The 19,363-nt window shown below is 37.2% G+C and overlaps 1 protein-coding gene across 1 annotated transcript in view; it reads right to left on the minus strand.

Annotated features, from left to right (window-relative positions):
* Positions 1–19,363, minus strand: part of MSH3 (mutS homolog 3) — a 121,104-nt gene that overhangs the window by 12,944 nt on the left and 88,797 nt on the right. The window contains exons 19-20 of the mRNA XM_049795132.1: positions 18,603–18,717; positions 15,142–15,299 (exon numbers count right to left, since the gene is read on the minus strand). Of these exons, the coding sequence (XP_049651089.1) occupies positions 15,142–15,299; positions 18,603–18,717 (273 nt within the window). The remainder of the gene's footprint in view (positions 1–15,141; positions 15,300–18,602; positions 18,718–19,363) is intronic.

Genomic DNA, 19,363 nt, shown 5'->3' on the forward strand with positions numbered 1-19,363 from the left:
TGGAGCGAGCAGAGAGGCCCCCAGAGAACTGCAGCTGCTCTATGCTAGCATTCCAGGGGTGAAAGAGACAACATGTAGGTTAAAACAGAAATTGTTCCAGTATGACAGAAGGCAGTGAAAAAAACCAAATTTCCCAAGCAAAAAAAAAAGAATCTGAAAAACAGAAGCTTCTAGTTAAAGCTTTTTCCATGCTACCTTTCAAAAGAAGTTATCCAACATGCTGTTAGTTGGTTTGGTTATAAAATTAAGAGCACTGTGTGGACCTCAGGTATTTTATTATTCTTTTATGTTAGTGTGAATCCCTCACAGTGCTTGTGAAAATGACCAAGCAGCCCAAGAGCTCCCAGTGGTAACAAAAAGCAACTGCATAGCAACAAACGAATCCTAGAAAACAAGACTGCAAAACCATTCCCTAAAGCATTATTTTCATACAGTTGTCAACATCCCAATGCTATTTATTAATTCCTAGTTTATAAAGTACTTAATGCTGAAAAAACCCTTAAATTAAGATTTTTCATCTTGATTTTAGAAACATGCACTTGACTTTAAAAGTTCATCTAAAATACTGGAGAAGTGAAACCTAGTACCCGTTACAGAACAATAAACCTAATCAGTATGGAGTCTCTATACACTGCCTTTGCAGTTTTCAAGAGAAGGCACTCAGGTTTCCAGACACGGTTTATCTTCCCAGGGATCAGAATTGAAGCCAGACTTAATCTCAGAACGTACTCATAGTCAAATTATTTATTCATAAGAATAATTAGCATTAAAAGAAAATTACTCTTTTCTCTGAGAATATCTTAAAAATAAGGTGTAGGATGCCATTCTATCAACACCACCAACAAAGACATTCCTTCTGTGATTCAAAGAGAACACAAAGAAAAACACAAATAAAATCATAATGTGATTTTACAATTCCACTTGCTCTCTCTCTCACAGAACCCTTCAAACTGTCATTTCAAAGATCACTGTATTTGAACAGGAGTTATTTAGATCAAAATAACTAGTTTACAGAAAGAAAGGATTTTGCCTTACATTTTACCCTTTTCTTGCATAGGATCATTCTCTACGACATGTTTTTGATCAACACAGTACAGTTAATATATTTTTTTAAAAGATCTCATAGCAACTATTTTGTATCCTTTTATTTTTTGCAGAAAACACTATTCCCAGCTGAAGTTTCATGTAGTCTCTGCAAAAAAACAAACGGTTGCAAAAGTGTGAGTATTAACTGAGGATGATGCTTATGAGAACAGAAAAACTTGATATTGATCCTGACTTTAATAGAAGAACATAAGTGCAATTTCATTTCAACACTTAGGTAAGTCTTCTCCCATTGAACCAGGTTATTGACTGTCTATCAGGCACCTAGCAAACAACACTTTCTGAAACTTCACAGGTTAAAAATCTAAAGTAGCTTGCAAATTGGTCTGCCAAGAAAATGAAAACAGGCACCCTAAACAGAGGATTGGCAGGCTGACTACTGTTTGTCACCTCCTACTGTGGTCCAAGAATCCCAACAACTTTAACCATAACAATAGTTCAGTTTTGCCTACAAAAGCAATTTGAAACCCTGTGTATTTTAGAAACACTCAAGACTGCTAATAAGAATTTCACAGCTGCTAGTATAAAAGTAGCTCAACTTGGATATTGCAACTTCTGGCTACTTTCCACATACAAAGAAAATTTATCAAGTAATTCTTTAGAAGATAGCATCTGCAAATTTATAACAGTTCACTGGCAAGAAACTAATGCTTCACACTCCCCCACAGTGTACTGGTAAATCATTTACTTCATTTCCATCAAGCTCTTACTGATTCAAACCAAAAACTGACAATAAGAAAAATAATTTACAGAAATGGCAATTACAGAATTTTTTTAAAAATAACTCTTATTCCAAGTATGACAGAATGCATTGTTATCAGGATAGTAATTATTTCTGCATTATTCATGGACAACTTCTAAGAAGTAAATGTGTGCAAAGTTACACGGACAACAATGATAGGAAATGAGAAGACGCTCACAGTACTAACATATTTACAGTCACTGTGCACATATATGCTCAACCACCTCTACAACTGTTCATTTGCAAATTTTAAATAAAGAAATACTGACGGTATGATACCTAATGTAGAAGAACAGTTGTTGAAAAGCCTGACAGAAGGCATTACACATTTATGTAAAATACATTTTTATTTTGTAAATTATTGTATACATATGATATTCTCATTCACTGAGAAATTAACAAAACTATACTACCGAAGACCAATAGGGATACGTACTTTGCATTATGCTGGAAAGAAAAGCAAGTCCAAGGCAATTTTAATACTCGGTTTCATAGTGGTTTTTTGCCTTTTTTTTTTTTTTCCCTTTTCTATATCACTAGGCAATTGAAATAGCCAGAACAAGTAATCACTTAAATCCTCATTACCTTATAGACCTGGCCAATAGAGGCATGCTGCACAAACAGGCACCCCAGTACATTAAAAGAAACATATCGAACAGGATTAGCTTTCAAGATGTGAACTGCATTGATTTTTTGCTGAAAAGCCAGACGAAAGAAAAACATCCATGGATTGCAGTGAACATTCAATATTTTAAAAGCTTCACCTTGACTGACAACAGGTAGGACCGAGTTCAGAAGACAAAATACCGGCCTAGTCAATACAGTCACTGAGTGACAATAAGTTACCAATATCCTCTCTTTCCTAAACCTTTAAAAGGCAACAGAAATTCAGCTGTTCTTCCAAAAACTTATGTTACATTACCTAGTGAAGAACACCTGAGAAAGTTTATTTCTGCAATTCAGCAATGATACCCTCAATAACATGAAAACTCCTTAAAAATACTTGTTACATCACCTAGGGCAAATACATCACTCACTGTTAAAGTAATCCAGCAGATTTCTGGTTAACTAAAATTTTCCATTGTATTTTAAAACTGGACTTGCTCGACCCTAAGTTCCACTTTCTCCATCCCATCTTACTTACAGGCCTAGCGCAGCTGGCTGTCAGGGCACAAGGGCTGAGCTCTCTGAGGAGCGGGGTGTCTGGTAGCAGAACAAGGACACCAATATCAATAGCTTGAATTCCACGTTCAAACATGCAAAGGATTTTATACCTAATGTATCAATGGATTGCTTTTCACAGGCCCATCAGCTTTTACATTTATTCAAACACAGAACTAAGCATTTCTTTTTCTTGCCCTCAGTGAGAAAGCTGTAATTTGTTCCTGTACAGAGGTACCAAACTGAGGTTTCTATTGCAGCTTCTCCTTCTGACTGAGATCTGCTGGCACAGGCAATGCATACCAGAAGGCCAATGCTACATGGAGAAGTTTATGAAGGCTCCATTAAGCAACTGAAGCTCCAAACACATGCTTTCACCCTGATTTCTCTGCAGGAAACCATTAATGCTGTATAAATGTTATTCATGGTCAAGAGAAAGAACAGATTAAGAGTACAATCATTTTGCTGAAGAATAAATTACAAGCGTAGATATTCAAATTAGGATGCTTATTTGTGAGCCATCAATATTAGCCTGAAGAAGCTGAAAAAATGAAGACAAAGAAAAACCTAACCCTAAAACATGCACATGTTTACCCTTACTACTCTCAGATTCCAACAAGGGAACTCAAGGTAATTAAGTTAATGTGCATATGTAGCTGAAGGATTGAGGCCAAGGAGGATTAAAAAGCAGAAACTATAGCAATAGACTAGGGACAATAGCTGAAGCATTCAGAGCAAGTGAACTTTTCCCCTTTAAACCTGTGGATGCTACAGAAAATCCAATTCAAATTGTGACTAGGTTAAATCATAGCATGGAAGAGTTTTAGAAAGGTAAATACCACCATTCAATGAAGAGTTTCAACTTTACTGTAAAACAGCTGGTCAGCTTCACAGGCAAATTTTCTCCCCCCCCTGCCGCCCCCTTATGGGGAAAGCCTTTCAATCTCTTTCAGGGATACTGCAACATGCAGCAGAAATTGTTTTATAAATCTCACTGTACATATAAATAACTGTCTTTTATTGACTTAAATGAATTTTCAAGCCTGATTTAAAGCCTGCAAACAAAATAGTTGTTCATATTTAAAGATTTTATCAAATGCCATGTATATAAATCAAAGACTGTTTTGTTAAATATTATATTATTACATGTATGAGATAAACCTAACACAGCAGATGCATGTTACTATGGAATGAACAAAGGCATGAAACTAAATTAACTACAAATATATGCATAGCATAGCTTAATTCATTTCTACAGAGCTATAGAACAGTCAGAAATAGTTACAGTTCAAATGTACTGTGATATGTCCAAGATGTAACTTTTCTAGAAAAACAGAACAGAATTTTCAATTTAACAACACTAACTACAACTTTTACATATTCTCTTCTTTATCAAAAAGAGTACTTCCACGTGATAAAAAATAGGTGTAATGAATTTAATACACCACCTTTTTTTCCCTCCAAAAGCTGGGAATAATTTACCCCAAAGGTGTAATTACATGACTGTAAGCATAAATGAAAGGCTTAAGTAATTTTTGTTATTCTGGCAATAAACACAAATACAATTAAGCAAGAACAAAATGAAACAAATTACTGCGCCAAAAAGAAGTAACATTTCTGAAAATTACTTCTGGGTTCTTGACAACTAGCAAGTTCTGTTTGTTTGACTGTTGTTGCTTTCCAGAGCAATACAAACAATACTCATTTAGCATATCAGTATATAAAATTCTTGCATGGACTTGCCAGTCACTTGGCATTGCTTTGTATGGATGGTTCCCTACTGTTCTGCACAAAACATAAATTAAATGTGTACAGCAAAACCAGTATATATATGTACACTACATATATATATATAAAAAATAAAGATGTGAAAAAGTACATTTGCTTTTAAATTTTCTGACCCGTATCTTTCAAAGTCTAACTGCACAGTCAATTTCAGAGAATCTAGGCTTTTTTCAAAGGAAAATCTGAACGACTTAAATTTAAACATTTATTTTCAGGCGTAAATAACTGGGGGAAAAAAAAAAAAAATCTAACAAGGCATCAGCCAAAGTTTTGGCCAAAACCAGGTAATGTACAGACAAGTTGCTCTGCTGAGAGAAACTCTTCCACAGTTTCTATTCAGCACTCAAATCTCCTGGTGATTTCTGTATTACACAGGACGCCTGCAGACTGCCCTGCTAAACACTGCTGTCACCTCAAGACTAGAATTTCATAGCCTAGATTTTTATGATGAAGGTATGAAGAAGCTGGCTAACTAAATCTTCATGCCAGGTTTTGTGATTTAACTGATATTTCTGGGACAGACAGGAAAACTAATCTTCATAATCCTACCCTGTAAGCTGCAAAGAAATCAATAAAGCTTTAATAAAGCAATAAAGGCAATTTTTTAGTTTGGTAACGGGTCTTTTGAGTTAAGAACAACAGAGTTTGCATGTGACATAAAAATGAGAGGCTATATGCTATTCTGGCAAAATACTGAAGAGTTTGTCATAAAGGACATCTAACTATTGCTAAGTATGTGAATGCACAAAACCTATGCCAGTCCAGCCCAATGTTCTGACTAATTTTAGAGGTTGTTGCCAGCACAAGAATTCTGAAAAAGGCAATGATGCAGTAACTTCAGGGAAAGATTTTTCAGCAGAATTAAAAAAAAAAAAAAAGTCATGATATAATCTCTCATGTATAACTCCAAGTACAGTGTATTTTGTTTATGATTTATTACAAACCAAAACCAGTGTAGATTCCTCAAGGGGTGAAAAGCAATACCATCATATTCCACTCATAGAATAAAGGACTACCAATAAGATGGAACAGGCCCATTTAGGACATAAAAGCTCTGCCAGTCTTTCCGGCAGGCTAGTAACCATTTTAAAATGTCATCAGCATGCTGTCCCCTCAGCAATCAAGGTTAAATACACAGAGCAGCTTTGGATGGAGGATGTCCATTTCTTTATAATGTTTAGTGAAATCACTATGTGAAGAGACTTCTAATGAAGAATGCTTCTAAATCATTATCAAGCAAGTGAGTTCCTGGGCAGTCTCTTTGCAGATACAGCTTATCTGTTAACTGAACAATGCATAAGTAGCAAAGAATGTAACAAGCTGCATCCTGGTCATAAACTGCTCTCTTTTTCAACTTTAATTTGCCTACTGCTGTGCAAATAGCACCCTTTCTGCAGTGAAGCTTTGAAATGGAGGAGCTTGTTACTTATTTATTATTTTAAATACAAAAATTTTCCCCCTCTGTCCTGCTCCTGTGCAGCTCCCTTCTACGGATCAACTGGTAAAACTGGAATGGAATTAAGTGCAACATTATTTGCCTAGTTACAAAAAGCTGGAAAGTTTTTCTCCACAAGCAGTTAGATCAATGGAACATTCATTTCCATTAATACTTACAAGCATCATTTTGTTTTTATTCTTAAGTGATTTACCTCAGATTTCAATTTATTGTGAAAAGCACTTGGAAAACATCTTCCACTCAATTTCCATTCTGATAGAAACATTCTCTTTTTCCTGCTTGACATACCAATCCGTCCTTGTGCTTTCTGATTTTCTCAAGATTTCTTATAAAATGTATTCTTAACAAGCCTTGGAACATTTTAATCTGTTAAAGTAAATCATGCAATTTTAAATATCTTTCAAATTTTAATGATGGTGACATTCCAGTGAAGCAAAGAAAAAATAAACACAAGCATCCAAAGTTGATTACCCAAATGTTTGCAGATGTTAATACAGTATTTGCTTTACATCATGACTTTTAATTTTACTAAAATTTGTAATGATGCCATAAATATGTTCATTTATCCAGTTTAAAAAAACCAACAGTTTGCCTAGAGAGAAATAGTGAGGTTTGTCTACTAGTTTCTTTCAGTTCCACACACTCTTGAAAAACAGTAATATAAGTTTGTCAAGTTGTCAGAATGAAATAGCTGTTAAAGTATTTAGGGAGGTAACATTCATGTATCTATTGTAAGACCCAACCTTTTTGAAAGTCAATTCCACCATTCAGAGATCGGACAAACAGACATTTTGAATAAAACATACAGAAGAAAGCATTATGACATGTTTGAAGCACAGCCTTTGAAGAAACGCGGATTAAAAAGGGCTGAGTTTTCCTGGGTTTTTTAGTTTACTTTGAAGAAATCCTTCTTTCCTAAACTGTCCTCTAAGCTTTAACAGCATTTCTTTCCAGATTACCCTTATCTTCTAGACCATGCCAAAACAAGGTAAACATTAGGGACCTTAAAACAACTTCAGGTGTTCCTAGAGGTACCTTCTATCAAATGTAAGAATTTGCTCCTGCATGGGAGAGCAATATGCTGGTCAGAAGCTGACTTGAGTTTGGTTTTTCTCCTCAGCAGAGGAATAGCCACGCTCTGCTGTGCACAGGACTTGACAGAAAGACCATATTATGTACACTCTCCTGAGTCCTCTGCATCTCAAGTTTGTGCTCTTCAGCTGACGGTCATGCCATTGACAATATATGAGATATTTCTGACACAAGGAAAACAAAAAAAAACCCCAAAACCAGTGTACACCAATGGGAAAAGATGTCTCGCACACATCCTGCAGAAACAGAAATACCTGCAGTCCTTGCAGGTGTTACGGAACGGGCCAAGGGCTCCATGCATCCTGCATTCTTGCACAAGCCTACAGAGGCCCAGCCACAAACTTTCCCCTATTTTCTGGCCCATGCATTCTCTTTTAGGAGATAACAATCAAGGCAGAGAAATAACATGGATGAGAAGATCCATGATGGCTATAGTAACTCATACAAGAAATGCCACTTTGGGATATGTAAATGCTCTTCCATCTTCACGGATTCAATTGCATGTGACTGACAGGAGTCTTTCTGCTCACAGGATGATGGAAATGAGGAGTGCCAGTCACATCAGTCAAGCAGGCATTGAAATACTTCTTTCGATACAACATCAAGCTCTCTCCCACGTGTGTGTGCAATGTTCACAAATTTAAGTGGAATGGTCCACATCTCGGCTTTGCAGGTTTTAGGATCAGTTGAAGATACTACCTGAGCAGCAGCAGAGCAAGCGCTGACAGGTTGCAAGGGAAGTACAGCCACCGGCTGGCACAGCATCCAGTTAACCACTTAGAGGGACTCTGTGATGAAACGTCTTGGCCTTTAAAGCAGCTTCCTACTGCTTCCTACCAAGAAAAAGAAACTTAAATCTCACCAGTGCCACCAATGTTAAGCCAGGCATATGTATAAATAATGCCACCACTTCTTCAAACTGGAATGTGTAATATAAGTTGACTGGCTGAGTTGTGCAAAGGGTTGAAAACATGCATGGTCACTTTGTCCAAAGAACTGAGAAGAGAGAAGGAGCTTGCGTTCCTTGCACCTGTTCTGTTTCTTAGCAGAGAGGGAAGGATTATCTGGTGGGCACTACTGGGGTGCCTCTAAGACGGAGTGCTGCTCTGTCACAAGAAAGCAGGCTCCACTGGGATAAAAAAGCCAGTCTGGAGAGATGTGCTGGTCTGGGACTGATTGGTGGTACCTCACTCACTGACACTCCTATGGCAAACTGAGTAATGCATACACCTGGGATAAGCATGGGTAGATACTGCCTGTTCATGGATGTTTTGCTAGACTCTACGAAGACTGGGCAGGTGAGGGGGTGAGTAGAGAGAACTATGTCACCACATGCCACAGCTGTGAGGACACAGCTGATACTTACATTGGTAGGTCCTCAAATGCAATTTTCAATAGTAGGAGGTGATCTTCAGTTGGCAAGTCTCTCAGTAGCACTGTTGTCCCTTGTAGCAATCAAAATTCCTTCCCTTTACTGAACCTATTGATCAACTCAGAATCGCCACTCCTTGGCAACATATGTGCCTGCAACTGGATCTTGGCTGCTGGACTTGAAATAAAATGACCCAACCAAGGCCAGTGGTGAGGGGGATGAAATTCCCTCATTATTTCAGTGTTGGGTGAGGCTGGCAGTTCTTGACCTATGTAGAAAACATCCTCTCCTTTCCTCTGCCTCCTCCCTCTCCTTACAGACCCAAAGATCACAAAAGCTGAAAGCAGTTTCCCACGTATGAAGGGCAATGAGGTAGGTCTCTGTGCTGGGGTCTGAAGACTGCTTTCAAAGACACCTTCAAGAAGCACAGCCTGAACCCGATGCTCTCTTTCGGTTTCCACATCTGGGAATGCAAGCAGACCACATGCATGCCAGGGATGCATGCAAGTACCTCAGCAGGACACAGCTTCTGCTGAATCAGTCAGAAGCATCAGGTCACTGTATGATGGCAACAGCTTAAAGTCAGAGGGCCTAATTTACACGGCTCTGCAACTTTGTCATGTCAAACAGACCTGTAAGGATCAGCTGCCTGAAGATTTTTGCACTCCAGTTTCAGTTGAATGAGCAACATGTTCAAAATCATTATACAAAGAAAACAGACAGACAAGAAAATACCAAAACAGCTATGTAAGCTGAACCCTGGAATAGACAGATTCAGGATTCCACTTGTAGCCATGTCTATCCGAAAGACCCTGTATATAGACATGTCATACAAGCTAGAAGAACAAAACCATCCCTCCCTAGCCAAGGTGAGCAACCACCATCTGTTTTCACGTTTGCAGATATATAGTGGAATTTTAACTAAGTATCTCCTAACTATAGACTCAGAGAGCTGCCCTCCGTGTTAAAAATACATTTAAATAATCTGTTACAAGGATAAAATGTACGACAAAGTTCTGTACACATAAATACAGATCATGTGATGTACAGAGAGTATACCAAGACAACTGCCTTGAAGTGCAGGCAACTGCATAAAGTGAAAGAATTAAACTGCTGCTTACCTAGGCAACCTACAACTACCACCTGTTAACCTGTATGGCCAACCTCCTCCACCCCTCTGTTTTCTTAATATACCTTCTTAGACAATTCAAACACTATTTCTTTGCCATTATGAGGATTAAAGACATGCTGAGAATCTGTAAACAGCAAGATAACTCTTTTGAGAGAGACAAAGTGCATGAGACTATAATCTACATGCATGTTACCTATGCTTCTATTTATTCCTTCAACCTTTAAGCATGCAGCACATAACCTGCAGGAGGCAGTTTTCAAATGCAATTAAAGCGCAGTGCATCATAGTTCAGACAACAGAAGCTGTACTTTTAATAGTGTGCCCAATTCGGCTGATGGTATAAAACTTCACTGGAAGACGTATGTCACCCTAGTGTGACTGTGCATACTTATGTCTGATCACTGAAATTAGTGAAATAGCTTTTATTTCAACACAAGAAGAGAAAGCCAGGCAGGTAAGTGCTCCAGGAAGGAAATTCTTTGTCCCTTTACCATCGCCTAGAGTTGGTAGGAGTTCTTTCTAATCGTAGCTTGTGATTTCAATAAATTGATTCTTAAAATCTTGAATACAAGGCATTTGGTAATTTGAACTATTAATTAGCTTGTTTCCTTGAACATATTTTACCTTCAAGTTGTCATGACATTCTCTCTTTCTTTCAATTTTGAAAATTGACCCTCATGTAGAGCTACCGGGGACCTACAGGAAGTAGGCTGAAGTTTTCCAGCTGTAAGACATTATGTCAATAGTCGATTGTAAGTGGGACCCCTTTAAAGGTCAGCTTTCTTCAGCAGCTAAACATCACCTCTTCTGAACGCATGATTAGGTCAACAGAATTTCTTTCATTAGTTTCTCTGTATGTGCGTGTCCACACTTGCTTTGTCTTTCTACACAAACACACCAAGTAACATTATATTCATTTCAATGTCTGAATAATTATATTAGAAGAACTAACACAAATTGAAGGTTAATTTAAAGCAAAAATTGAATCCATTTACTGCAAGGAGAAACTTGGATAGGAATTTTCAAACATCAGAGAATTAAATACTCAAATCCCATTAAAAGTCAACATAGATGGGTGCTGACCTTTCCAAAGCTCTTCTATAATTCCTAAATATAATGGTACTGATTAAGTTAAATTCTTTAAGCAAAAGTTGCATGAAAACATCATCCCTCATTGGAGAAGGAAAAAAACCACCACCAACCAGCAAAACATCCTCAAAATATTGTGTACTCCCTCCATATTAAATAGATATCCCTTAAATAACGGGCATACCATAGGGTCTGAAAAGTAGTAACTTTTGTACAAAAATGATTTACACATACATTGACTCATGAAAAAAAATAACGTAAGTATGGAATTTCAAGCGAGAAATTTATACAAACACTTAGTAATACAATATAGAAATCTATTCTAAAAATACCTTTAAATAAAAATACAGAAATATGGAGAATGATTTAGTGTCTTTTTAGTCTGATGTTACGGAGCTGGAGCCACCTAAGAATAAAGCAAACTTTTTACTTGTTTCACAACCCCTAGCACCCCTTTCCCAGGATTAGGAAAAAAGCACAGCAATGGAAATAGCAAAGTTGTTTTTACACATAAGAAATGGTGAGATTTGGGAGAGTCCATAAGAGCACTCGGAGACTTCCTTAAGAATTGAATAACACAAGCAGGGTACTGTAGGAAATTACTTTTCCCCCCCTCAAGTTTTCAATTTACAGACTCATAACAGCATATCATCTGGGCTTAGGGGCATTATTCAGTGGAAGATTCTTTCCCTTTCCCCCTCTTTAGGATGAAATTATCAACAGTACTCGAAATGTTTGGACTAGCCTTAGCAATGTATTGTGTCTATGCACCCAGTAATGAACATGAATCATTCCTATTTTCACTGTACCTGTAAGCAACAGAATTCCTTTTGCATCTTTAAAAATGTTTAATATAATGCAGTATTTAAAGTCAATTTAGAGAAGCTATAATACATAAATAATAAATATATCCAAAGGAATAACCATAGTAGCAACCTTTCAATTTCCATGGAAACCCTACTTAGAACAAGATACAAATCCTAGATGAATGTTAATCCCTTAAACCTATATAAAGTCACACTTCGAAGCTGCAGTCTACAAACAAAAGAAAGACTGCAGTACAAAGCACCAATATTCAAAAAATTTTAGCAAGCAGGAGAACTCTTGCTGCTCCTGATGCACAGAACTCCTCATAGAGTCAGTCTGGAAAGCATCCCTCACAGCAGGGATGCAATGCTAATAGCAGCACCTAGAAAACAACACACCATGGCAGTGATGAAAATAACTTGGAAACTGACATCTTCCCTTGGAATGTTTTTAAAAGATTAAAAAAAAATACCAAAGTTATCAACAAAAAAAGCATTTTCCAGCAAGACACTTGTGGCCTGAGGTGGCAGTGCAGAAAGGAGGTCTGCATAGCTGTTACCCTATTTAAAAAAAACAAACCAAACCAAAAACAACCCCCAAAGCAAAACACAGAAGGGGGGGGGGGGGGGGAAGGCAAAACTGGGGGCAAGTTAAGAGAAAATCTCTGATCTCTTCAAGCTCATTCCCTACCAGAGGAGAATTCTTGGCAAAAGCAGAGGCTTCAGAAATCAGAGCTTTAGAAATCAGAGCATTAAAGAAACAATGTAGGACATACCATGTGGCAGCTGAACTTATTGTTTCTCTCCTCCAACCAGCCATTAAAATCTATTACAAGGATAACTTCCTAGGGCTAAGAAATACCCTGAATATAACACCACATTAACCTGGCCTTACAGACCTACATACTTTAAGATCTTTCCCAGAACCCCAAAAAAACCCCAACAACCCCCCCCCAACCCCCCAAAAACCAAACCAAACCAGAGGTGCCTACTTCCTGGACAGTCTCTGTACACCTTGAGCCTCTGAGTTGCAGAATCTGGTAAGTTACTCCTTTTCTCATTGCAGAGGGTGATGTTCATGATTTGGAGAAAGTGAAAATGAAGCAGGAGTTAGGCAAAGACCAGACTGGGCAGTAAAGACCACTTTGGTGCTACAGACAATCAAATACAGGAGGACAGAAGAGAGCACTGACAACTCACGTACTTGGGGAGCATGGATGTTGTTACTTGGATATGTAGAGCAAGGAAAGCCCCCATACTCTACAGGCTGAAGCAAAATCGTAATGCAAGTATTCTCTTAAACATTTGTACTTGAAGGAAAGATACAACTGGGTCAAGATCTAATATCCAGTAAGTACATCACAAATGGCTACTGCCTGTCCCAATATTACAATCAGTTCCCTCAAATTACACCACACAGAAGATGGAAGTTTAAACAGGTGCAAAGACAAGCAGTTCCACTGATAATCTTTACAAATTGAAGAGACCATCCTGGATTTCTGAAGGAATGCAATACATAAACTCAGGGGTTTTTGCTTCCTCTTAAGCTTTAGCTAATGCATGACTATTTCTATCTCAGTAATATATTTTCTACTTTTTGATTGATACTGCACCAATTAGCTTACTCTTAATTGCCAGGGCAATGACAAGAATTTAAGTAATTCTTTAGTATATTCATCTGGTGTTTGACACATTTCACATTAAATGAAGAATGGTATATCCAACTGAGCTTTCAAGGCTAATTTAGACAGGGAAAAAAAAAATAAATCCCGTGTTAGAATCTGACTGGCCTCCAAATTAAATGGTTTGAAATCTCACAGCCAGTAACACACTCTAGGTCTGCTTGGCTTGAAATCTTAAGGTGTAAGTTTTACCTTCAACCACACTACTTTATCAGAACAGATGAGAAAAATACCTATAATGTAGACAAAAGCTAAGCAGAATATGAGAAATAAACAGGGGAACAGGTGGAACTCAGATATACTAATTTCTAGGTTTTCACACCATAGGGGACTAAAGCCAATTTGTTCACTTTCTAGTGGGCACAAAACAAAATTGCAATCCCAGTGACCGTGCCACCTTTCTTAATTTTTCTGCAGAAATAATTGTGTTGCAATGACAGTCAAATAAAAGTAGAGGAAAGCAGATACTAAGCCTAAGAATAACAGGCTTATGCGTGTACGGTTTGAAATTAAGGCAGTGTGAACACAAGTAAAGTACTCTAAGTTCACCTACAAAACACAGAGGAAGACAAAAAAAATCTTCAAATTGTTAGTAATGTAATGTTTTTCTGTAAAGTAAATCAGAACTTGTGTGCCTCCATGTCCCCTCGAGAAATGCTCATCCAATCAACTAGTCAATTACTTTCAAAACAGGATAGGGAAAAAAGTTAACCATTTTGGATTTTCAGCACCAATTAATTTTGGAAAGATACCACAAATAGTTTTCTAATTTGTTCAACTGCTTAGCACTGAAGTGTATCAAAGTGCAGTTTCATTCAGTTTTGTCATGACACAACGAGGCATAAGAACACAACATCTTTGTATGGTGAAGCAATCCCACATGAGTAGCATTTCAGATTCTCTGTTAAAAGTCAACTCTGAAATGCATGCTGCCATCACAGAACTAGAATTTCAGGAAAGATAATTCTACCACAGATATAAGTTTCACAACAATCATGTAACCATAAAAAATTATCTATCTCAAATACCATCAGTAACACAGAACTTCTGCTGATTAAAAAATAGATTAAAGAAAAAGGGGAAAAAACAGCTCGATAATTCTTGGTAATATTAGAATATAAAATACAAAAGTTTTGACTGTACTGATTATCTTCAAAAATTACTCAGCACTATTTTAAAAATGAGACTGAGTGAAATGAACTGCCATTATTCATTCTTTAAAAGACATCAAGTAATGTGTGCTCAAGACTGATAATACAGGAAGGATAGCAAGCATAGAATACACACAGCCCCAAATTCTCTGTCTCAAATATTGTGACTACACACAACTGCACTGCACAGCAGAAACTGTGACATGATTTTTAGAGGTGACAGCATTCATTTTAAGGGAAACATCATTTGGCTATCACCCAGCCGAATAAATTTGGCTGAGATATCCATTCAGGCAGCTGAAGTTAGATATCTGGATATTAATCAAGACAGACTCATTAACGTTCTTATCTTTTAAAGATTCAAAGACTCCGAAACAAGTACTATACCTTACCAGAAAATCAGAATCAAAACCTAACAACAAATGCATGTCTTTAAAATGAAAAAGGAAACTTCAACTACTAACTCTTAAGTTCTAAATGAAAATGAAATTATAATTTGATATACACCACCCCCCCCCCCCCGCCACAATAATATTTTTATAAACATACAGCAAGATTTGAAAGATTACCTGGTAAAAATACCATCCACAACACCAATTGTTGACTCCTCTGCAGGAACGTAAGAACCAATCTGTGCCATGACTGTGATCAATGCAACTTGCTTTATATAGGAACTCTTTCCTCCCATGTTGGGTCCAGTTATTATCATGACCCTTTCACCATCTCCCTGGAAATATAAAACGGTGATCAAACATGTTGTCCTGCACACGGTGCTTTTGTAATAAAGTCTGGTGTGTGTATGTGCTTAGAGGGATATAGGACAAGTCCTCAGGATTAAACATTCTGTTTCTAGATGAACAGCTTGCTTCATTCCTGGAGTTCATTGCATTCACTTTTCAAGATACTATGAAGTCTCAGATGGAGAAATCTTCCTAAGACCTCTCCAGGCTGGTGAGAAAGAATCATCACAATCAACTTCCATTACTCTTGAGCAAAAAGGACAGAGTGAGGGGGAAACTCCCCTTTCTCCATCAAGGAGCCAAGAAAGCACTCCAAGAATGTTCTGTGCAATTTTCTCTAGAGAAAGGGAGAAACTCTTTCAGCACAGCTACTGCTATCCTAATTTTGCTATGATCTGGATTCCTCTCCAGTTAAGAGATCTCTTTGCCAAATGGGAGAAGATGTGGCAGACAAAGACCTGACCTAGATTTAATACCCATTCATAATTGCTTGCCTTGGTACAACACAGGCACATTCAAACAGACTGGCTACAAAAAATCAAGACATTGCTGGGTTTGGCAACATGTGACTGCAACAATGAGCAGACTGTACCCAATTTCTGCATCTAGCCACTGAAATCCTATGGAAAATGAAATCAGATGCAAGAGCTCATCTCAGCTGTAAGACTCCCTATAGTACTGCTACGTGTCTATGGCTCCATAATAAAACTGTCTTCCTCTTGTGCAAGACAATTGCTAATACAAAATTAAAACTCATCAGTGAATCTATAAAGCTTTTTCACAGCCTGAATCAAGTCTAGGAAATGTCATAGCCTGAATCAAGTCTGTGCAAGGACTTCTGACAACTAGACTCTTCCTTGCTACTGGTAACATACAATGAAATCCAACAATTGACAAACTAACCAAAAGTCAGCATATTCCATTGCCCCATGGAGGGGCACGGAAGGATGGACAAGCTGGGCATAATGAACATTAGCCACGTTACTTAAGAAACTTGGAACTGATCAGGCACTGTGACAACAACAAAAAAATCCCCACAGAATAAACCTCATGATCTTTACAGGTTCATTTTTTGATCAGGCTTTCATTCTGTTAATAGGGAGGCAAATAAAATTCAGATAGAACTCTCACTTATGTCATAATCCAGATCATACAGGAGATACATCCAATCAATATTTATTATATGTAAAAAGCTGTTTAGATTTTGCGAAGAAAACCCCATCCATAAGGAAGCTGCAGTAAGGTCAAAACCCAGAAAATGCCATTATCAGGAATAAAAGGATGGATGTAATAAAATGCATATGACTATATGGGAACAGAATTTGTAACATTCTAGTCTCCAAGGCATAGTTTCAATACTTCTACCAAAACTGCGTCAGGGCCACCCTTTGGCTCAACACAACAGAATTTATAGATACTTAAAACCAGAACAAGTTCATCTGTTAAAATCCACAAATTTCTTGCATGTATTTGGTATCCCTCCAGGGTCCCTCCAACCATGTTTTGAGACTGGTGGCTGGTTTGCAAAGCCAGCTTTCAGAAAGAACGTATGCTGTAACATCAAACCAGAGAACCCATCTGCCCTTACAATTCCATGCAACCATAAGCTAACATCTTATTGGAATTTATGGCTGAAGTTAAAAGTACTAAAAGAATCCATGAATATTTGGAGAGGAGAGGGGGAACAGAAGAATAAGATGTTTCTTTCAGGGCGCTGCAAGAAAGCTTTTCCTAAAGTTAGATATTTGACAACATTTCAGCTAAAAACATGACAGGAGATGCATTTTCCTGCTGATTCAAACACATTAGTTTAAAACTAGAGGCATTTTAATAAACTGGGTTCCCACCCACCTCTCTCAAAAAAGAGAGGACTCAAACCAACAGTAGAGTGATTCTACCCTGATCACTTGATTTGCTAATATTCAGTATTTAGAAAGCCAACATAAGAATGGGACTAACAGGGGAAAGTGCATGATGATTACTGAATGAAATGCTGAAGTTTTTTTAAATGCCGTCTGTTGCTTGTCTGGAGTTGACAAATAATTTTGAAAACATTCCCTGAAGTATTGCACAATATCTGTATCATTGTTCATTTTAGAACAGCATTTAAAAATATTTCCTGAGAAACACATACAAATTTGAACGGTGTTTATTACAGCAATGCTCCACACTGACATCTGTTTCATACCTTTTCTATATTTGTTTTATGAAAAGGCAGTTACATATTCAGAGTTAAGTTGCAAGCATATCTTTCATATTCTTTAAGAACAGACATGTAGTATTTCAAAAAAGATACAGACAGGTAAACATTTAACAAAAAAATGTCAAAAGGACATGTAATTTAAAAGGCAGGTTTTAGTTTTTCAGGAAAGAAAGAAGAATGAAACAAACTAAAATACACTTATCAGAAACAGATATATGAAATAAAACATGGCAATGTTTCCTACCTATTGTAGTTGCATATTTATAGCAATTTTAGGTAATTTAGGTCATATAATTTAGGTAATATTGCACAGAAAAATGTTAAGAACTACCCCCCCCCCCCCTTCTTTGACCTACTGATAACACCAAGCACATAATAGTCTTACTGCTTCTCAACATCATTCTCTATTCCAAAAAACAACAGTCAGAGGGAGACTTACAGGTAACATACAGCCTGCAAGCCACAGCTTGCAGGGGGGATCTTTATCATATGTTAATATGAAAGGTGTCTTACAACTAATCTGCAGTCTCAGAGTACTTGATAACTACATAGTGAAGAGTCAGAGCTCCAAGTCTGCTTTGTCAGATTAAGAAAGGCTGTACGAAATTAATAATTTCAGAAAGAAAGAAGAAAACATAGTAGAGAAATACCTGCCCCTAGAATTAATTTGGAAAACTGAACCTGTAACACATTACACAGACAATTAACTTGTTGCTATTTTGTATATTAAAAAACTCAAAAAATTGAGATAGTTACGACAAAATGCAGACTCCTTCTGATGATGCTGTTAAAAAACCCTGTAATTATTCGTTTTTAAAAAATAACCATTTAGAACTTTCATTTTGAGATCACCTTTCTTTTCTTTATGCCATTAAGACTGAACAAGGTTATAAAGACAGCATCTGACTGCAAGATATCAGAAAAAGGACAAAACAGATGTGGTCATGTCTAGCTATATCTCTCTGAAATACAACCAAGCAGACAATGGTATGATTAAATTATTTATTTTAACTTCCTGGCCAAAAAGCAAATCCCAGATTCCTTCCCTTGAATGATTTTGAAGCTCAAACAGTATCTCACTACTTACTGAAAGGTTAGTGGTATTTGGAACATACTGATCCTGTTCTCCCAGTAGTACATCAATCACAGGGTGCCTCCCATTTTTTATAATTATTTCTTGCCGATTATCTTGCACAGTTGGTCTGCAAAAAGGAAGAAACATTAATTTCAATGTTTACTGAAACCAATTATTTAGAACTACTGTAACTAAAGCCTGCAGGAGGGTCGTCCATGATGCAGATTTTTGTGAAAAAATACAAATGACAAAAATTAATTATCGCTATCAAGTACTTCTGAAGACTTCCTTGGTTTTACAAAAACCCTGGTTATAAAAAAAGATAGCAGATAGGATAAAGAAATTTTAGAGTATTTCCTTCATTTTTTCATTACCTAGGGGATGTTTTCAGTTGTTTATATGTATTCTATAAAACTGGTAAGAACTACAAAATGAACAAGCAATAGCAAAACCCCCAAACTGGAGGACAATCTGCTTTTTTCCCACCACTGCACCAACTTCTGCAAAGTGCCACCTTTTGCAGATACATTTCATGTTGTCAGAATGATCTTGCTGATGAACTGGTCCAGCCTACTCTGGCATTAAGTCCTAACTGGAGGGTGGGGAGTAAAGAGAATTGTCCAACTATGTACATTATGACTGATAACACATTAACTGTCCATAGAAAGGGCTTACTAAGTTGAACCACTGAAATGACAGTACCTTTTTAGAAATTAATATGCAAACTAGATCAATACTACTTACTTTTTGCCTCTCATCTCAAGACAAAAGTT

This window comes from Accipiter gentilis, chromosome Z (assembly GCF_929443795.1).
Source record: "Accipiter gentilis chromosome Z, bAccGen1.1, whole genome shotgun sequence".
Lineage (NCBI taxonomy): Eukaryota > Metazoa > Chordata > Aves > Accipitriformes > Accipitridae > Astur > Astur gentilis.